The sequence below is a fragment of the Alosa sapidissima genome, chromosome 24, assembly GCF_018492685.1.
Source record: "Alosa sapidissima isolate fAloSap1 chromosome 24, fAloSap1.pri, whole genome shotgun sequence".
NCBI lineage: Eukaryota > Metazoa > Chordata > Actinopteri > Clupeiformes > Clupeidae > Alosa > Alosa sapidissima.
The window spans coordinates 28,882,055-28,898,428 of NC_055980.1; the positions used below are offsets into that span (position 1 = coordinate 28,882,055).

Consider the following 16,374-nt stretch of genomic DNA (forward strand, 5'->3'; position numbering starts at 1 on the left):
GAGGCGCTGCTGGGCTTTCTTCGCCAGTGATGCTGTGTTGGTGGTCCAGGAGAGGTCGTCGCTGATGTGCACCCCCAGAAATTTTGTGCTGCTCACTCTCTCCACAGCATCTCCGTCGATGGACAGTGGTGGCAGTTGTTTGTGGCCTCTCTGAAAGTTGACAACAATCTCCTTGGTCTTGCTGACATTTAGCAGGAGGTTGTTGTCTTTGCACCATTTAGCCAGCAGGTCTACTTCTTCTCTGTAGTGAGCCTCATCGCCCTTAGTGATGAGGCCCACCAGTGTTGTGTCGTCCGCAAACTTCACCAGATGGTTGGAGCTGTGAGTGGTTGTACAGTCATGTGTTAGCAGTGTGAAGAGCAGGGGGCTGAGCACACACCCTTGAGGGGCCCCCGTGCTCAGGGTCAGAGTGCTTGAGGTGTTGTCCCCGACACGTACTGCTTGTGGTCTCTGCAACAGGAAATCCAGCAGCCAGTTGCAGAGGGAGGTACTGAATCCTAGCTTGTCCAGTTTGCTGATGAGTTGTTGTGGTATTATGGTATTGAATGCTGAACTGAAGTCTATGAACAGTTCAGCATTCAATACCATAATACCACAACAACTCATCAGCAAACTGGACAAGCTAGGATTCAGTACCTCCCTCTGCAACTGGCTTGAACTCCATTGAAAAGAAATACATACAGTAATTTCCTGTGTATTAGCCGTATTGTGTATAAGCCACAGGACAGTGTTTTATGCAAGTTAAGAGAAACAAAACCATATACCATATTAACTGCCCCCGTGTATTAACCTCATAGCTGAAGAAATTTTGCAAAATCAATGTATAAGCTGCAGCTAATAGTTGGGAAATTATGGTAATTGCATCACAGGTGCTAAAATTATCTACATTATACATTTCAGTTGTCCTTTTGACTAGTAAGAATGTGGGAATGAGATTTAGATGAACTGGTTGGTGAAAATATTCATACTTTACACATTGTTATCATTATGTACAATTATTATTATTATTATTATTATCATACTTAAAATTGTCTTTCATCTGATGTTAAAATCATTTCCATTGAAAAGAAATAATAACTATTTTCCCAGACTTGATCTACAAGTACATACAAGTACACATTTACAACAGTTTTAAAATTCTACACAGTCAGATCTGATGAGACAGAAACTGAAGGAACTGAGGAAAATGAGTTTGCATATTTTGCATATCTACAGCAGACAAAGCAACACAAGAGGTTAGGGATGATCTGATTCAGGCTTATACAGGCAAAGATCATGACATAGAGGCTGGAGTCAGATACACCTAAGCACAAATTCCATGATGCATTGACAAAGCAAAAATTAAAGACATTTACGAGCATGAGTCAAAAAAGAAAACACAGGCACATGGCAAGACCATCATGTTAAAGACTGGACATGAGAGAAGTCTTTTGTCACCCTCTTGGACTTTAACCATGGTCATTGGCGACACCTGAGGGGACCCCAAGGAAAACCGCTAAAGCAGCACTTGCAAAGCATTTGCAGAAACTTGCATCACTATCAGATAATCTTCCAGATGAATATAATACAGCAACAACCATTGATGGAATGTCTCTGGTCCAGAAGGTCAATAACAATGTCTCAACTTATGCAGACATTGCTGCTGCTATTCATACCATGATCCGTAAAGAGGCAAACCAGAATTCATTAACAGAATATATTACAGAAAAACTGTATAAATATGGATATTTAGTATGAACCATATAGACAGATATGTACAGTATGTACAACTATGTGCAGTGTGGTAACAGTACCATTGTAGTGCAGAAACAGTAACATTACAATAGTATTAATAATAAGTGTATGTGCAGGATGAAAAGCAGTAGAATATGGCTATGTACAGTATAAGTGTAATTACAGTATGTACATTTGTAAATAAATAGATGGATGGGATAGATGGGTGGGATAGGGTAGTGCAGTTGTGGGGGGGGGGGGGGGGGGCTAGGGGATGTCCGCCTCCTTGTTGCCCCTGTCAAGGTTGCCATGGTCGTGGACACCTCAACAGGCACAGGCAAGGAGGCATCAGGCGGGGGCGGGGCAGGGGGTGATGGGGGCTTAGTTTGTTGGATGTCACCGGGATGTAGAGCTAGAGTTCAGTAGGGTGCAGAGCTAGAGTTCAGTAGGGTGCAGAGCTAGAGTTCAGTAGGGGGCAGAGCAGAGCTAGAGTTCAGTAGGGTGCAGAGCTAGAGTTCAGTAGGGTGCAGAGCTAGAGTTCAGTAGGGTGCAGAGCTAGAGTTCAGTAGGGTGCAGAGCTAGAGTTCAGAGCTAGAGTTCAGTAGGGTGCAGAGCTAGAGTTCAGTAGGGTGCAGAGCTAGAGTTCAGTAGGGTGCAGAGCTAGAGTTCAGAGCTAGAGTTCAGTAGGATGCAGAGCTAGAGTTCAGTAGGATGCTAGAGTTCAGTAGGGTGCAGAGCTAGAGTTCAGTAGGATGCAGAGCTAGAGTTCAGTAGGGTGCAGAGTTCAGTAGGGTGCAGAGCTGGAGTTCAGTAGGATGCAGAGCTGGAGTTCAGTAGGCTGCAGAGCTAGAGTTCAGTAGGGTGCAGAGCTGGAGTTCAGTAGGGTGCAGAGCTAGAGTTCAGTAGGGTGCAGAGTTCAGTAGGGTGCAGAGCTAGAGTTCAGTAGGGTGCAGAGCTAGAGTTCAGTAGGGTGCAGAGCTAGAGCTAGAGTTCAGTAGGGTGCAGAGCTGGAGTTCAGTAGGGTGCAGAGCTAGAGTTCAGTAGGATGCAGAGCTAGAGTTCAGTAGGGTGCAGAGCTAGAGTTCAGTAGGGTGCAGAGCTAGAGCTAGAGTTCAGTAGGGTGCAGAGCTAGAGTTCAGTAGGGTGCAGAGCTAGAGCTAGAGTTCAGTAGGGTGCAGAGCTAGGGTTCAGTAGGGTGCAGAGCTAGAGTTCAGAGCTAGAGTTCAGTAGGATGCAGAGCTAGAGTTCAGTAGGGTGCAGAGCTAGAGTTCAGTAGGGTGCAGAGCTAGAGTTCAGTAGGGTGCAGAGCTAGAGTTCAGAGCTAGAGTTCAGTAGGATGCAGAGCTAGAGTTCAGTAGGATGCAGAGCTAGAGTTCAGTAGGATGCTAGAGTTCAGTAGGGTGCAGAGCTAGAGTTCAGTAGGATGCAGAGCTAGAGTTCAGTAGGGTGCAGAGCTAGAGTTCAGTAGGATGCAGAGCTAGAGTTCAGTAGGGTGCAGAGTTCAGTAGGGTGCAGAGCTGGAGTTCAGTAGGATGCAGAGCTGGAGTTCAGTAGGCTGCAGAGCTAGAGTTCAGTAGGGTGCAGAGCTGGAGTTCAGTAGGGTGCAGAGCTAGAGTTCAGTAGGGTGCAGAGCTAGAGTTCAGTAGGGTGCAGAGTTCAGTAGGGTGCAGAGCTAGAGTTCAGTAGGATGTAGAGCTAGAGTTCAGTAGGGGGCAGAGCAGAGCTAGAGTTCAGTAGGGTGCAGAGCTAGAGTTCAGTAGGGTGCAGAGCTAGAGTTCAGTAGGGGGCAGAGCAGAGCTAGAGTTCAGTAGGGTGCAGAGCTAGAGTTCAGTAGGGTGCAGAGCTAGAGTTCAGTAGGGTGCAGAGCTAGAGTTCAGAGCTAGAGTTCAGTAGGATGCAGAGCTAGAGTTCAGTAGGGTGCAGAGCTAGAGTTCAGTAGGATGCAGAGCTAGAGTTCAGTAGGATGCTAGAGTTCAGTAGGGTGCAGAGCTAGAGTTCAGTAGGGTGCAGAGCTAGAGTTCAGTAGGATGCAGAGCTAGAGTTCAGTAGGGTGCAGAGTTCAGTAGGGTGCAGAGCTGGAGTTCAGTAGGATGCAGAGCTGGAGTTCAGTAGGCTGCAGAGCTAGAGTTCAGTAGGGTGCAGAGCTAGAGTTCAGTAGGATGCAGAGCTAGAGTTCAGTAGGATGCTAGAGTTCAGTAGGGTGCAGAGCTAGAGTTCAGTAGGGTGCAGAGCTAGAGTTCAGTAGGATGCAGAGCTGGAGTTCAGTAGGCTGCAGAGCTAGAGTTCAGTAGGGTGCAGAGCTAGAGCTAGAGTTCAGTAGGGTGCAGAGCTAGAGTTCAGTAGGGTGCAGAGCTAGAGTTCAGTAGGGTGCAGAGCAGAGCTAGAGTTCAGTAGGGTGCAGAGCTAGAGTTCAGTAGGGTGCAGAGCTAGAGTTCAGTAGGGTGCAGAGCTAGAGTTCAGTAGGGTGCAGAGCTAGAGTTCAGTAGGGTGCAGAGCTCAGTAGGGTGCAGAGCTAGAGTTCAGTAGGGTGCAGAGCTAGAGTTCAGTAGGGTGCAGAGCTAGAGCTAGAGTTCAGTAGGGTGCAGAGCTAGAGTTCAGTAGGGTGCAGAGCTAGAGTTCAGAGCTAGAGTTCAGTAGGATGCAGAGCTAGAGTTCAGTAGGGTGCAGAGCTAGAGTTCAGTAGGATGCAGAGCTAGAGTTCAGTAGGATGCTAGAGTTCAGTAGGGTGCAGAGCTAGAGTTCAGTAGGGTGCAGAGTTCAGTAGGGTGCAGAGCTGGAGTTCAGTAGGATGCAGAGCTGGAGTTCAGTAGGGTGCAGAGCTAGAGTTCAGTAGGGTGCAGAGCTAGAGTTCAGTAGGGTGCAGAGTTCAGTAGGGTGCAGAGCTAGAGTTCAGTAGGATGTAGAGCTAGAGTTCAGTAGGGGGCAGAGCAGAGCTAGAGTTCAGTAGGGTGCAGAGCTAGAGTTCAGTAGGGTGCAGAGCTAGAGTTCAGTAGGGGGCAGAGCAGAGCTAGAGTTCAGTAGGGTGCAGAGCTGGAGTTCAGTAGGGTGCAGAGCTAGAGTTCAGTAGGGTGCAGAGCTAGAGTTCAGAGCTAGAGTTCAGTAGGATGCAGAGCTAGAGTTCAGTAGGGTGCAGAGCTAGAGTTCAGTAGGATGCAGAGCTAGAGTTCAGTAGGATGCTAGAGTTCAGTAGGATGCTAGAGTTCAGTAGGGTGCAGAGCTAGAGTTCAGTAGGGTGCAGAGCTAGAGTTCAGTAGGATGCAGAGCTAGAGTTCAGTAGGGTGCAGAGTTCAGTAGGGTGCAGAGCTGGAGTTCAGTAGGATGCAGAGCTGGAGTTCAGTAGGCTGCAGAGCTAGAGTTCAGTAGGGTGCAGAGCTGGAGTTCAGTAGGGTGCAGAGCTAGAGTTCAGTAGGGTGCAGAGCAGAGCTAGAGTTCAGTAGGGTGCAGAGCTAGAGTTCAGTAGGGTGACAGCTGCAGGAAAGAAGCTTCCTCTGAACCTGCTGGTTTGGGTGCAGAGAGACCTGTAGCGCCTCCCGGAGGGGAGTGGGGTGAACAGTCTGTGGTTGGGGTGAGAACAGTCTTTGATGATGCTGCACACCTTACGCAAGCATCGCTTGCCCTGGATGGCCTCGATGGAGGGGAGTGAGGAACCGGTGATGTGTTGGGCAGTTTTCACCACCTGCTGCAGTGCTTTCCGGTCGTGGGTAGAGCAGTTGCCATACCAAACTGTGACACAGTTGGTGAGGATGCTCTCGATGTTGCAGCGGTAGACATTCACCAGGATTTGAGGAGACAGATGGACCTCAGAAAGAAGAGACGCTGGTGAGCCTTTTTGATCAGGGTAGAGGTGTTGAGGGTCCAAGAGAGGTCCTCAGAGATGTGGACACCCAGAAACTTGAAGCTGGTGACACGCTCCACCTCAGTCCTGTTGATGAGAATGGGTTTGTGTGTGCTTGCTTTAGACTTCCTGAAGTCCACAATGAGATTTTTGGTCTTCTTGGTGTTGAGAGCCAGGATGTTGTCAGTGCACCACGATGTTAGGTGCTGGACCTCCTCCCTGTAGGCCGTCTCATCGTTATTGCTGATGAGCCCAATCACCGTAGTGTCATCAGCAAACTTGACAATGGTGTTAGAGCCATGTATAGGTGTGCAGTCGTAGGTGAAGAGGGAGTAGAGGAGAGGGCTCAGCACACATCCCTGTGGTACACTGGTGTGCGATGGCTGAGGAGGTGCGATTATCTAACCGAACAGACTGAGGTCTGTTGGTTAGGAAGTCCAGAATCCATAAGTTTGGTTTTTCTTTTATCACAAACACATATATTGGTAGATGTTTTTTTCTTTACCTTGATATGTTGACATATACTTCCATCTTCATCAGAAGGTCACACGGTGGAGTAGTGTGACACGTTTTTATCAGCTGATATTGTTACGGAGGTGTGATCCACTTGTCAGTTTTTTGACAGGTGGACCACACCTCCTGCATGCCAGAGTCATTAATAGTCCATAAGCAAGCCAGATGGTCACCACTGAGTCTGCCTTTGCCTGGCCTTTTTAACAAGCCAGATGGTCACTACTGAGCCAGATGGTCACCACTGAGCCAGATGGTCACTACTGAGCCTCCTGGTCACCACTGAACCAGATGGTCACCACTGAGCGCCAGATGGTCACCACTGAGCGCCAGATGGTCACCACTGAGCCAGATGGTCACCACTGAGCCAGATGGTCACTGAGCCAGATGGTCACTGAGCCAGATGGTCACCACTGAGCGCCAGATGGTCACCACTGAGCGCCAGATGGTCACTGAGCCAGATGGTCACCACTGAGCCAGATGGTCACTGAGCCTTTGTTTGGTCTTGTTACCGGAGCAACCTGAATTCTCTATAGCTCCTGGATTTTTGATTCGGCGTGACGAGTCTGCACTTCTAGCCACGCCTCCTGCTGACCTTTGACTTGACCCGTGTGTTGTCCCCTAATTGAGACTAATCACCATTCTGGTCTTGACCCTTGACCTGCCTGAGAGAGAGACATTCTGGTCTTGACCTGCCTGAGAGAGAGACATTCTGGTCTTGACCTGCCTGATTTGACCTGCCTGAGAGAGAGACATTCTGGTCTTGACCCTTGACCTGCCTGAGAGAGAGGAAGAAATTAATCAAATGTCAAAGTTAATGACTCTTAAAAGTAAGACACGTACAAGTGTGTGTGTGTGTGTGTGTGTGTGTGTGTATTGTCTCATGTGCATCATGTTGTTGTACTGACAACTTCTTATTTAACCGTGAAAGACAAAGACAGAAAACTCACCCAACCTGTTTGTTGTCTCATCAACTTCGAATTGTCAGAATCAGTCCATCGGTGGACCTAATGTGTGTGAGTGTGTGTGTGTGCTTGTGAGTGTGTGTGTGTATGTGGGTTTGTGTGTGTGTGTGTGTGTGTGAGGGTTTGTGTGTGTGTGTGTGTTTGTGTGTGTGTGTGTGTGTGTGTGTGGGTTTGTGTGTGTGTGTGTCTGTGTGTGTGTGTGTCTGTGTGTGTGTGTGTACATGTAATACATTGTACTTACTCTCTGCCTTACAGTTATACAATGGAAAGGATGGTGAGGTGTGTGTGTTACACAATGGAAAGGACAGCCTCCACGGATGGTGAGGTGTGTGCGTGCATGTATGTTATTGTGTTGTGTGCTCAGGTACAGGTGAAGTGGGTGTGTCAGCACAGGTGTATTAAAATGCTGGAGCAGCAGCTCTGTATAGTACACGCACCATGGCATCAACACGAGGAGCTATCAGAGTCCTTACAGCAGTCTTTCTACTGGCCAGAGGTAAGACACACACACACACACACACACACTGGCAAAGGTTTCCTGAGTCTTTAGTCTCTCTGTCTGGGCCCAGACATGTTAATATAATAATAATAATAATAATAATAATAATAATGTGTGTGTGTGTGTGTGTGTGTGTGTGTCTGGGCAGGGCAATGGACGATATTCTGACGTCTGCACTGTATTGACACTCCAAATGGATAAATGTAGATTACAGTTTTTCTCAGTCGCTTTGGTGCTTTTTTCAGATCAGAATGAAAATTCTCATAACTATTAGTTCAACTTCCACAACATTTAGTCATTTGTGCACATCATAGTAGCAATTTCTCCTTCCTCTGAACAAATTGCAAATACTTTTGGACATGTATCAGTTGCTTTCATACAATTCTCTGCTGTTTTTTAACATTATCATTTGCTTATGTCATGTCAGTCAAAATGAACTATACTTATGAATGCTGAATAGTCGTTCCCAATAAAACTAATAGTCTTCATTTCATTGCTTGAGTCATTACATACAAAATTGTTGAACTAGTTATCAAATTCTGTCACAGTGCTGTAGAATTGCAAAGAGCATACAGTAAAAATTTACGTATTCAGTGTCTTGTACTCACTTACTCACCTAACTACAGCAATGTGTAACTTTACTGTAGTTTTCAAATGGCTGTACAAGTAGTGTATAGTGCTGTCTTGAGCATGTTCAGGTAGTGTCACCGAGTTCTGACCTTTTTTTGCATTGGAAAACACTGAGAGAACTGTCATAATGAAAACATGACAAAGCCATTTGACTATCTTGTTCATAAACGATGGTGTCAAGACTTCTCATTTTGATGACACTGACAGTTTCATTGACATGAATACCTGCTTTTGAGGAATGGACTATCCATTTTGAGCAAGTGACGTGCTTTTGCAGGTCATCCACTAGGTTTTGCAGTTTGCACTAATTGTTTTGAGACTTGAAACTTCTGTGCAAATGTTAATAGTGATGTGAGAAAAGCACCAAAGCGACTGAGAAAAACTGTAACAGCCATCACCAAAACTTACACTGAGAGACTTGAATCTATATAATTATGTTTGTGTGTGTGTGTGTGTGTGTGTGTTTGTGTCTGTCTGTCTGTCTGTTTGTGTGTGTGTGTCTGTCTGTGTGTGTCTGTCTGTCTGTGTGTGTCTGTCTGTCTGTGTGTGTCTGTGTGTCTGTGTGTGTGTGTCTGTCTGTCTGTCTGTCTGCCTGTGTGTGTGTGTCTGTCTGTCTGTCTGTCTGCCTGCCTGCGTGTCTGCCTGTGTGTCTGTCTTTGTGTGTGTGTGTGTGTATTCTGATTTCTTGAGATGCAACTGTGGTGTGGCTGCCTCTGTGCCAACCAGGGCACATATGTGTGCATTGGCTGTGTGTGTGTGGCTGAGAGAGAGAGAGAGAGAGAGAGAGAGAGAGAGAGAGAGAGAGAGAGAGAGAGAGAGAGAGAGAGAGAGAGAGAGTATTTGTGTTTTGTGTAGCAGATTGAAAGAGATTGATAGATTTTATTCGACAGAAATCTATGTGTGTGTGTGTGTGTGTGTGTACATTGTCAACAGTCATATGGGCGGGTGCACAACGCACCATCCTTCTATCCTCCATGAACGCGCACCAGCGCACATCCATGCAAAACATTAAAAATTACATGATTAGGCTACAATGGGAAACATAATTAGAATAAAGATATTACGCAATATTTCTCACAATGCATTTGCAAATTGGTAATGACAGTTAAAAGTGATTAGGCGAGAGCACAGCTGAAGATAAGTATAAGTACATATACTCTTTTGATCCCGTGAGGGAAATTTGGTCTCTGCATTTATCCCAATCCGTCAATTAGTGAAACACACTCAGCACACAGTGAACACACAGTGAGGTGAAGCACACACTAATCCCGGCGCAGTGAGCTGCCTGCAACAACAGCGGCGCTCGGGGAACAGTGAGGGGTTAGGTGCCTTGCTCAAGGGCACTTCAGCCGTGCCTACTGATCAGGGTTCGAACCGGCAACCCTCCGGTTACAAGTCCGAAGCGCTAACCAGTAGGCCACGGCTGCCCCAATGCACTATCACGAGATATAAGCAACTCCTCTGCAGGATAAACATTGTTTTATTCAGTCATTCGAAAAGTAGGTGGTCAAACCAGTCAGTCAGTCAGTCAAACCAGCCAGTCAGTCAAACCAGTCGCCATGGCACCCCACAGCACACTGGCTAATCAGTGTTCAGGCCCAAGAGGGCAAAGGGCCCAGGGGCGTAACCAGCAGTGAAATTAAACTACGACTCCCAGGGGCGTAACCAGCAGTGAAACTAAACTACAACTCCCAGGGGCGTAACCAGCAGCGAAACTAAACTACAACTCCCATATGATGGGAGTGAATTTAAAAGATCATTTTTCACGTCAAGAAAGTACTGTTGTTCGATAGACTTAAAAAGTGATGTTGGTTTTGTGAGAATCCGCTCAGTGGACTATATCTCTCGTCTTGAACGATGTACGTCACCAACGTAATGAAACGATAAGATTAGCTGTTATGCTAGTTAATGGTTGCATCTTGCTGCCTGCTATGTCACATAACAGATCCAAGGGTGCTAACAAGAGTTGCAGAGAGAAGGATGGACGAATACAACTTACCTGATGTGTTTAATCCTCTGACTCATGGTATTTTCATCGGCAAGGAAAGCCCAATTAAGACCTGTTGCTGGTATGCTTGTACAATCCTGTGTGGCTGTGAATGAGCTAACGTCACTAGCGCGCAGGGGTGAAAGTAGTTTTTATTTCTTGGTGGTACTATGATATAGAGTTATAATGAGTGCGCGCCGAAAATTTCCCTTAGCCTAATTATTTATTATTTATTTACTGTATTATAGTCTACTTATCAAGCATTCACTAGGACTTCTTATCACTCTAGTATCACTCTTTAACCCACCTGCATCTGTTTTTGATTATGAATAAATTGCAAACACTTAATTTCAACATTTATTTATTTATTTATTTAACCTAGTTACTCTGCTCGCTCACACTTCCAATCAATTTTTTTTTTTTATATATGCTACTGTATATCATGAAACACGTTTCTTTGAGTCATGCCTTTTTATTTGGGAGACTGCAACATACTTCTGTCCGCTAAAACACTTTCATTATTGCTGCGCAAGATCTGGTTAAGCCGTACACGCACTGTCTGTCTCCTGTCTCTCCAGCGAAACACTGCAACCATAAAACCAGAATAGGCTATTGAAACATCAACATATTTTTCTTTAGCCTGTATGTTTTTTTTATTTGGGAGACTTTCCAAGAAACGTCCGTCTGCTAAAACACTTTGGATACCAGTGCACGTTGGCGCAATTACTGTAGGCTACTGTACGCGCGCTATAGCTTGCTCGTTGTCTGTCCAGCTGCACGGGAGGTTTAGACACAATTCAGATACAGTTCAGAACGATGTATATGAAATATATTTTGGGGGAAACGAGTTGCTTCTGGTAATTTGACGTTAGCAGTTGTGTTGTCATGCTGAAAGTGCTATATTTTTCAGAGACAGTATAGTTTTCTTTCCGGTACGGCCTACCCTCTCCAAATATTTTAGTGGTACTCCGTACCGGCCAGTACCGGCTTACTTTCACCCCTGCTAGCGCGACTGATGGGTTTGTAGTCGTTGGAATTACGATCTTTCACAATGTTGTAATTCAGTAGTTACGAAACAAACTGCAAATGTCTTTCCATGAAAAATTGTCTTTAAAATTGACAAACATCATATGGGTAATTCAAGGCACAAGTCAACCGGGACCAGAAAATAATGTCTTTTTCGGCATAGACTGCCGTTCAAAATGTTTTGAAAGATAGGTCCCATGGTGGATAACGGAAGGGGCGTGACTTCGGCTCTCTATATTGTCCCATTGGATGAATCTGAGTGTAGAATGAGCTGATTGGCTGGTTCTGAGTAGTATGAGCTGATTGGCTGGATCTGATGTAGTATGAGCTAATTGGCTGTTTCTGATGTAGTATGAGCTGATTGGCTGGTTCTGAGTGTAGTAGGAGCTGATTGGCTGGTTCTGATGTAGTATGAGCTGATTGGCTGTTTCTGATGTAGTATGAGGATGTTCATGACTGACTCTGATCTGTTTGTCTTTCAGGATGCTTCTCACAGCTGGATGGTGAGTTCCACACACACACACATATGCACATACACTCACTCACACACTCATATACACACCACAAACACACACCCCCACACACACTCCGCACACACAGACACACATACACACACTCATACACACACACACACACACACACACACACATTCCAACACACTCATACACACACACACACACACACACACACACATTCCAACACACTCATACACACACACACACACACACACATTCAATTTTTCAATTAAATTCAATTGATTGATATTTATAGCGTTTAACAATTTAAACAATTATAAATTATAAAAACAAAACAAACATACACACACACGCACACACACTCACTTACATGCACGCACGCACACACACACCACAGACACACTCTCACACACCCCACACACATACACACACCACAGACACACTCTCACACACCCCACACACATACACACTAATACACACACCACAGACACACCATAAACACACACACACTGTGTCTGATTGGTCTCCTTGTGTCCAGTGTGTGGCCAGGCCCCTCTCAACACACGCAACACGCGCATCGTGGGCGGACAGAACGCACCAGCGGGGGCGTGGCCATGGCAGGCCAGTCTGACACGTAATGGAAGGCACTTCTGCGGAGGGTCCCTCATCAACAATGACTGGGTTCTGACCGCCGCCCACTGCTTTTCCAGGTGAGAATGAATACAGAATGCAGCAACAGCATGTCACATGCAAGGAGGATATATTTGGGTCCTCTAGTGTCAGAATGCACCAACAGCATGTCACATGCAAGGATGATATATTTGGGTCCTCTCAATCTCCACTTTGCAGCAGTCTAATTTGAATGTTATGCTACTCCATTTAACTGAGAGAGAGTGCTTGTGTAAGTGCTTCTACACATACACACGCACACATACACACACACGGACACACACAGATGAATACATCAAAAGCTGTCGCCCCCTGACACCTGTTCATGTATTGTTTAGTGATGTCATTGGAAGTCGCTCTAAGTTTGGACTGAAGCGTCTGCTAAGAAGCGTAAACACAAACACAATATGGTCATATTTTAGATGTAGATGTTGGTCAAAACAGACACTTCAAAATGGCCATGCATTTTTGAGAAATGGTTAAAAATAGTGAATAGTGTTTATGTGTATGGCATGAGTTGTTTATGTTTATGATCAGAGTTGTTTATACTTATGATCCGAGTTGTTTACTGGTGGACGCCTATTCCTCTGCAGCACCAGCACCTCTGGCCTGGTCATCTTCCTCGGACGGCAGACTCAGGAGGGCAGCAACGCCAACGAGGTCTCCAGTACCGTCACTCAGGTCATCAATCATCCCAAATACAACGACTCAACCAGCGATAACGACATCGCCCTCCTCCAACTATCCTCCTCCGTCAGCTTCACCAACTACATCCGCCCCGTCTGCCTGGCAGCGGCCAGCAGCACTTTCAACAGGGGCACGGACAGCTGGGTAACCGGCTGGGGCACGATTGCATCAGGAGGTGAGCACGCACACACACACACACACACACACACACACACACACACACACACACACACACACACACACACACACACACACAACACAGACCAGAGGAGGCTCCTTCATTGAGGAAAGGGAGGAACACCCTCCCTAAAACTTTAGAGAAAAAATGGAAATTGAATGTTGAATGGAAAGCTTGTTTTATTGCTTGTGAAATAAAGAGTACAAGGGAATCATTGTCCATCATTGTTGTCAAGTTGTCTAGGTGTTGCAATCAGTACAGCTCTGCCCAAACTTGAAAATGGCTTGTTCAACACATGAAGGATGCAAAGGGATTCCTTTTTGGTGTTTTATTTTTCTTCCAGATGGTTCTGATGGCATTGGTAATATGTTGAAACAGTTGAATTGTTGTATGAATTGAATGTCATAGGATTAGGGACTATGGACTATGGAATAAGGAATAGGTTGATAACCTTAAAGATAAACAGAAAATAAACATGCATTACTTCACATAATAAACAATGCATGGTAAAGCAACAAAGCAATGAACAAAGCACAAAGCAGCCCAAACAAAGCAACTCCTTACACATCTCAATCTCAATGTAATCCACTATATCACTTCATGCAATTACCTCCACTACCACATTATCTGCACTAAAGAAATACATATATAATTAAACATATAATTTGTGTTAAGCACTAAATGCAACATACAGTTGTAAATCATTCCAAACATTACATACCAGGTTCAGGAATCCAAGCAAAGGGGTGACCAAACTAACTCCAAACATTTCATGCCCATGCTTATTTGGCAGGTGCGCAGGTAAAAGCAGTCCCTCCAGCAGTGCTGACTAAATCGTATGCATTTGGGTTCTCTGCCCTCTTCAGGCCTGGAGTTGGAAAAGCTGTGGTTGTGCTCAGTTGTGGCATGTGCTCATGTATTGTGATTAGGTCATTCTCTTCTTTGACGAAACACCTCCCACTTGACCTCCTGGTTTTTTGAACCCAAGGAGGTCACACAAACCTCTGTGTTAGGCAGATTCGACTTCAGTTTAGTTGAAAGGTTTTCTCCTTCTTCAACAGGAAGTAAAACAATAATGCGTCTGACATCCCTATGAAGAATTGTAGCAGGTATTTTGGTTGAGAGTTTCTTTGATTTCTCTTGAGCAGGCTTCACAGTTGGGACTGGGTAGCTGGGGAAAGATCTGACATGCACATCTCTGACGATGCCCTTCTTGTCAATGTTGACACTGATGACTCTGCCAAGTCTATACGGACCTCTCCAGGCATTTTGCTCTGCCAGCCAGACAACATCTCCAACAGCCACATTCCGATGCGTTGTGTGCCACTTACTCCTCACAAATAGATTGGGCCCAGCTAACTGACTCCACTTCCTCCAGAACCGGTCAACTTCTGTTTGGATAGCTCTCAATCTTTTGTACGGGTAACTTTCAAAATCAAAGCATCCAAGATCACCTCTGGGTCCGGTCCATCCAAGCAGAAGGGAATTTGGGCTGATGTATTCTACACAGTCTTCCCGGCTTTGAGTCCTGGCATCTATGGGCCTCTCATTGGCAAGGTTAGCAGCCATGTAGAGGAACGTTTGAAACTCATTCCATGTGAAGAGTCCTTCTCCTCCCAGGTTGTGCTTCACATCGCTTCACAGTGCGTCTGCTGGGTGGATTTTCCAGCCCCATTCTCCATCTTTTGTACATTCAACTACAGTGAGAATGTTGGGATGAAAGCAGCAGGAAGACCAGTTCCAAAAATTCATATCTTAAAAAAAGATGGTAAGGCTAGTGTAGGCTACTGAATGCTACATGGCTAACTGGTAGCACAGAAAATAATCGGCTATAGCCTAGGCCTAGTGCTGGCCTGTCACAAACGTGGACAGTTCAGGGATTTGCTGATACAAAAAAAATGGATAGTTATGGGTTACGGGATGGACCTGCTGCGTCTTCATCCATTGTTTCGTCCATGGTTTCGTCTCTTATCTAAATCTGACCATGGAGTTGACTTTTGGCGGAAAGCTGAAGGTGATTGCTGATAGGCTGTCCCAATCAGTGGCGCCTGCACAACCTCGCCAGACTATTTCAATTTTCTGAACAAGTTAATGATAGTTTTCGCTTCAAGTGTTTCAATTACAAAATAGTATTTTGTATTTGAAATACGTATTTTATATACATGTATTAGAAATACTGCCCATCCCTGGCAACATGGTAAAAAGATGAAAATGACTTGATTTCACTTTCAATTTCTTTTACATTCTCCAAGGTATTAACATTAACATTTTTCATAACTCCATGTAGGATGTTTCTGTACATAAATGTAAGCACTGTGGCAGTAGTAATACAATATTTAGAAAATGTAGGCTACTCTTGTACTCTTGATACTCAAGTACTTTTAAAAACATGTACTTCAGTACTTTTACTTAAGTAGACATCTGACTGTTGTACTTTTACTTATACTTGAGTAAAATTTAGCAAAGGGTATCTGTACTTTTACTCAAGTAATGAAGCTGTGTACTCTGTCCGCCTCTGGTTAATATGTTCTTGTTTTCACCGTTCTAACTGTATCTTTGGATGGTAACATTGTTAATGAATGTTTCAGACCACAATGCATTCCTTTAATGACTCACATCTCTATTGTAACAAGTCATCCATGATGCAGGTGGTAGATGCAGGTTTCTTTTATTTCTTTTGTTTCTTTTATTTTATCACACCAGTCAACCAGCCAACTTGCAGCAGTATTAAAGCCTAGGGTAACAAAAATGACAACAAAACTACAGTCCAATGACTACAACCAATATGGAGTCCCAGAGTTCAGATGCTGTTCATTAGGGTGACAAGGAAAAAAAACAAGGAAATCGTTCAATCAATAAGTGGGTGAGGAGGACCTAATTGGGACCTACAGCTGTTTGAGTAGGCCCAGGAGTCGTCATATCTATCAATTAGTTCAGTAGGTGAGCACACACACACACACATCTCTATCAATTAGTTCAGTAGGTGAGCACACACACACACTCACTTTCCTATACTTACAACCGGACCCGCGTCACACAGAGCAGGTTGTTTGCGCCATGCCCCTTTTGAGGGGAAAACATTCCCTCAGAACAAGCCAGAGTGAACCGGTAGACATGTACCAACCACACAGCTAAGAACCCCTCCCTGAGTTTCTTTTGCCTACCATGTCCTCAAAAAAAATCCTGACATAAGAAAATT

At 45.1% G+C, this 16,374-nt stretch overlaps 1 protein-coding gene across 1 annotated transcript in view; it reads left to right on the forward strand.

Annotated features, from left to right (window-relative positions):
• The first annotated feature begins 7,433 nt into the window (after positions 1-7,433).
• The window catches only part of LOC121699546 (transmembrane protease serine 9-like), a 77,765-nt gene continuing 68,824 nt past the window's right edge, over positions 7,434-16,374 (forward strand). Inside the window, exons 1-4 of the mRNA XM_042081773.1 lie at positions 7,434-7,519; positions 11,648-11,668; positions 12,180-12,351; positions 12,904-13,172. Of these exons, the coding sequence (XP_041937707.1) occupies positions 7,462-7,519; positions 11,648-11,668; positions 12,180-12,351; positions 12,904-13,172 (520 nt within the window). The 5' untranslated portion in view covers positions 7,434-7,461. The remainder of the gene's footprint in view (positions 7,520-11,647; positions 11,669-12,179; positions 12,352-12,903; positions 13,173-16,374) is intronic.